Below are 2,519 nucleotides of genomic sequence, written 5' to 3'. Positions count from 1 at the left end.
CACTGGGGTCGCCCTCACCCAGGCAAGGGGCAGAGCCCGCTCTGCATGTTACCTTCTTCTGTCCCTGTCTGCTTCTCAGGGAAGAACACAGGGAAGCAGAAGAGGGCTGGAGTTGCACATTATGGCCATCCTCACAGTGATAGAAACAGATGGAACCCTACTTCCACCTGCTATGGAGATGTGTTCATGGTAGGAGCGTGGTGTCCCAGCCCCACCACGCTGAGCCTATGTGGGATAGGGGTTCCATTCCAAGAAGGCAGTAAACCATATGAGTTGGAAAGGTACCTCAGAAAGCATCTACTATAAAGGCCAAGTTCCTCATAGCTATTGCGCTTAGGTTCATGCTCCACTTTATCCAAACCCCGCATGTACTAGGTCCAGCTCAGTATATGCCCTCAATATTCCTGCCTCGACCTGAAAATGATTTGATATCACTGATCACTGCTGAAGGTGACTAGACATAAGAAAGCAAAGATTACATTGAACATACAGGAATACAAAATTTCATCTCCACACCAGTAGGCACGGGCTCAGGTCACAAACTTGATGAGAATCGATGTCATAAATAATGCCTGCCATCAGGGATCTGTGTCTACCATTGTGGGTTCATTTTTGAAGCCTGTACATTTTGATCCGTGGCATGTAAACTTTGATGATATTTTCTGTCATCGTTGTCTGGTCCAAGGGGGCCAAAAATGTAGATGGGAGTTTCTCTTTTTGTCTCTAATGAGGCTCTGAGGGATTCTGGTCCCAGTGGCCAAAGAGACTCCTGTAAATGACTGTTCTGAACATCTTCCCTGCTCAGAAGACCAAGACTCTACACTCGCTCCTCACTTGCTTAGGACTTGCCAATGTTTCCCAGACATCACAACCCCCAAATTAGGTCAAGGTGAACAGTATTGGATAGCACCAACCTCCCTTCCCAGGTAAGGCTACAGCAGTGCAGGCACACATATTTGCTTACTCAGGGATGAAGTTACTTTAGAAACCCCCTTGCAACTCCTTCCAGAGGCAAGAAGCCGACGTAGAAACCTGAATCCATTGGTTATCTATCTCTTGTGACAAACTGCAGTAACAAACCATTTCTCAGATGCTCTGAGCTAAGGAGGAGACAGAAGAAAGCCGAGCAGTATAAACATATACATAGCTGCTCTTAGAGGCTGTGTGGCCTCAGGGATGCTCAGGTAGGAAATACTTCAGGGCTGAGTGTTGCAAAGTAGATGTGTAGACAGGCTGGGCACATCCTGTGTTAGCAACTCTGTGAACTGATTTGCAAATTCGATCCTGTCTGCCCCTCTATCACATCATGGCCATGCCCATTTAGGTTTTGAATTTACTGTCTCCTATTCACTTGGGCTCAGACCTATGGGAGGCACCAACCAGTCCAGCGTCTCCGAGTTCCTCCTCCTGGGACTCTCCAGGCAGCCCGAGCAACAACAGCTCCTCTTCCTGCTTTTCCTCATCATGTACCTGGTCACTGTCCTGGGAAACCTGCTCATCATCCTGGCCATCGGCACAGACTCCCACCTGCACACCCCCATGTACTTCTTCCTCAGCAGCCTGTCCTTCGTGGATGTCTGCTTCTCCTCCACCACTGTCCCCAAGGTGCTGGCCAACCACATACTCGGGAGTCAGACCATTTCCTTCTCTGGGTGCCTCACACAGATGTATTTTCTCTTTGAACTTACAGACATGGACAATTTCCTGCTGGCTGTGATGGCCTATGACCGTTTTGTGGCCATATGCCACCCTTTACATTACACAACCAAGATGACCCATAAGCTCTGTGCCCTCCTTGTGGTCGGGTCATGGGTGGTAGCCAGCCTGAATGCTCTGTTGCACACCCTGCTCATGGCTCGACTCTCATTCTGTGCGGACAACATCATTCCTCACTTCTTCTGTGACGTCACTCCCCTCCTGAAACTCTCCTGCTCTGACACACACCTCAATGAGCTGATGATTCTTACAGAGGGAGCTGTGATCATGGTCACCCCATTTGTCTGCATCCTGATCTCCTACATCCACATCACCTCTGCTGTCCTGAGAGTCTCGTCCACAAGGGGAAGGTGGAAGGCCTTCTCCACCTGCAGCTCCCACCTGGCTGTGGTCGGCCTCTTCTATGGCACCATCATTGCTGTGTATTTCAACCCCTCATCTGCACATTCTTCTGAGAAGGACACAGCAGCCACCGTGCTGTACACCGTGGTGACCCCCATGCTGAACCCTTTCATCTACAGCCTGAGGAACAGGGACCTGAAAGGGGCTCTATGCAAAGCGGTCCATAGGAAGATACTCTCTTTCTGATTAATGTATACTGAGGCTATGTATCACTCCGTGTAAGTAATTCATTTCCACCTTACAGACGTGGTACAATCTTTTTCTAAGAGTGTTTCCTGAAATAGAATAAACACATTGGGTAGGAGTTTATCCACAAGTTTGACTTAGTTCAAACCTGTGCCTCTCAGCATGTGAAGCCAATTACTCTATTCGAAATGTGCTCATCAAACAATAAAGCTTCC

At 48.7% G+C, this 2,519-nt stretch overlaps 1 protein-coding gene across 1 annotated transcript; it reads left to right on the top strand.

The window, feature by feature from the left end:
- The first annotated feature begins 1,365 nt into the window (after positions 1 to 1,365).
- Positions 1,366 to 2,304, top strand: LOC100772955 (olfactory receptor 1361). The gene has a single exon (XM_027424807.1). It carries the CDS (start codon positions 1,366 to 1,368, stop codon positions 2,302 to 2,304), a length of 939 nt encoding a protein of 312 aa, XP_027280608.1.
- The last annotated feature ends 215 nt before the right edge of the window (positions 2,305 to 2,519 follow it).

Source organism: Cricetulus griseus, chromosome 7 (genome assembly GCF_003668045.3).
Source record: "Cricetulus griseus strain 17A/GY chromosome 7, alternate assembly CriGri-PICRH-1.0, whole genome shotgun sequence".
Taxonomy (NCBI): domain Eukaryota; kingdom Metazoa; phylum Chordata; class Mammalia; order Rodentia; family Cricetidae; genus Cricetulus; species Cricetulus griseus.
The sequence above is the reverse complement of the archived record's forward strand: the minus strand, read 5'-3'. Positions and strand labels throughout refer to the sequence as shown.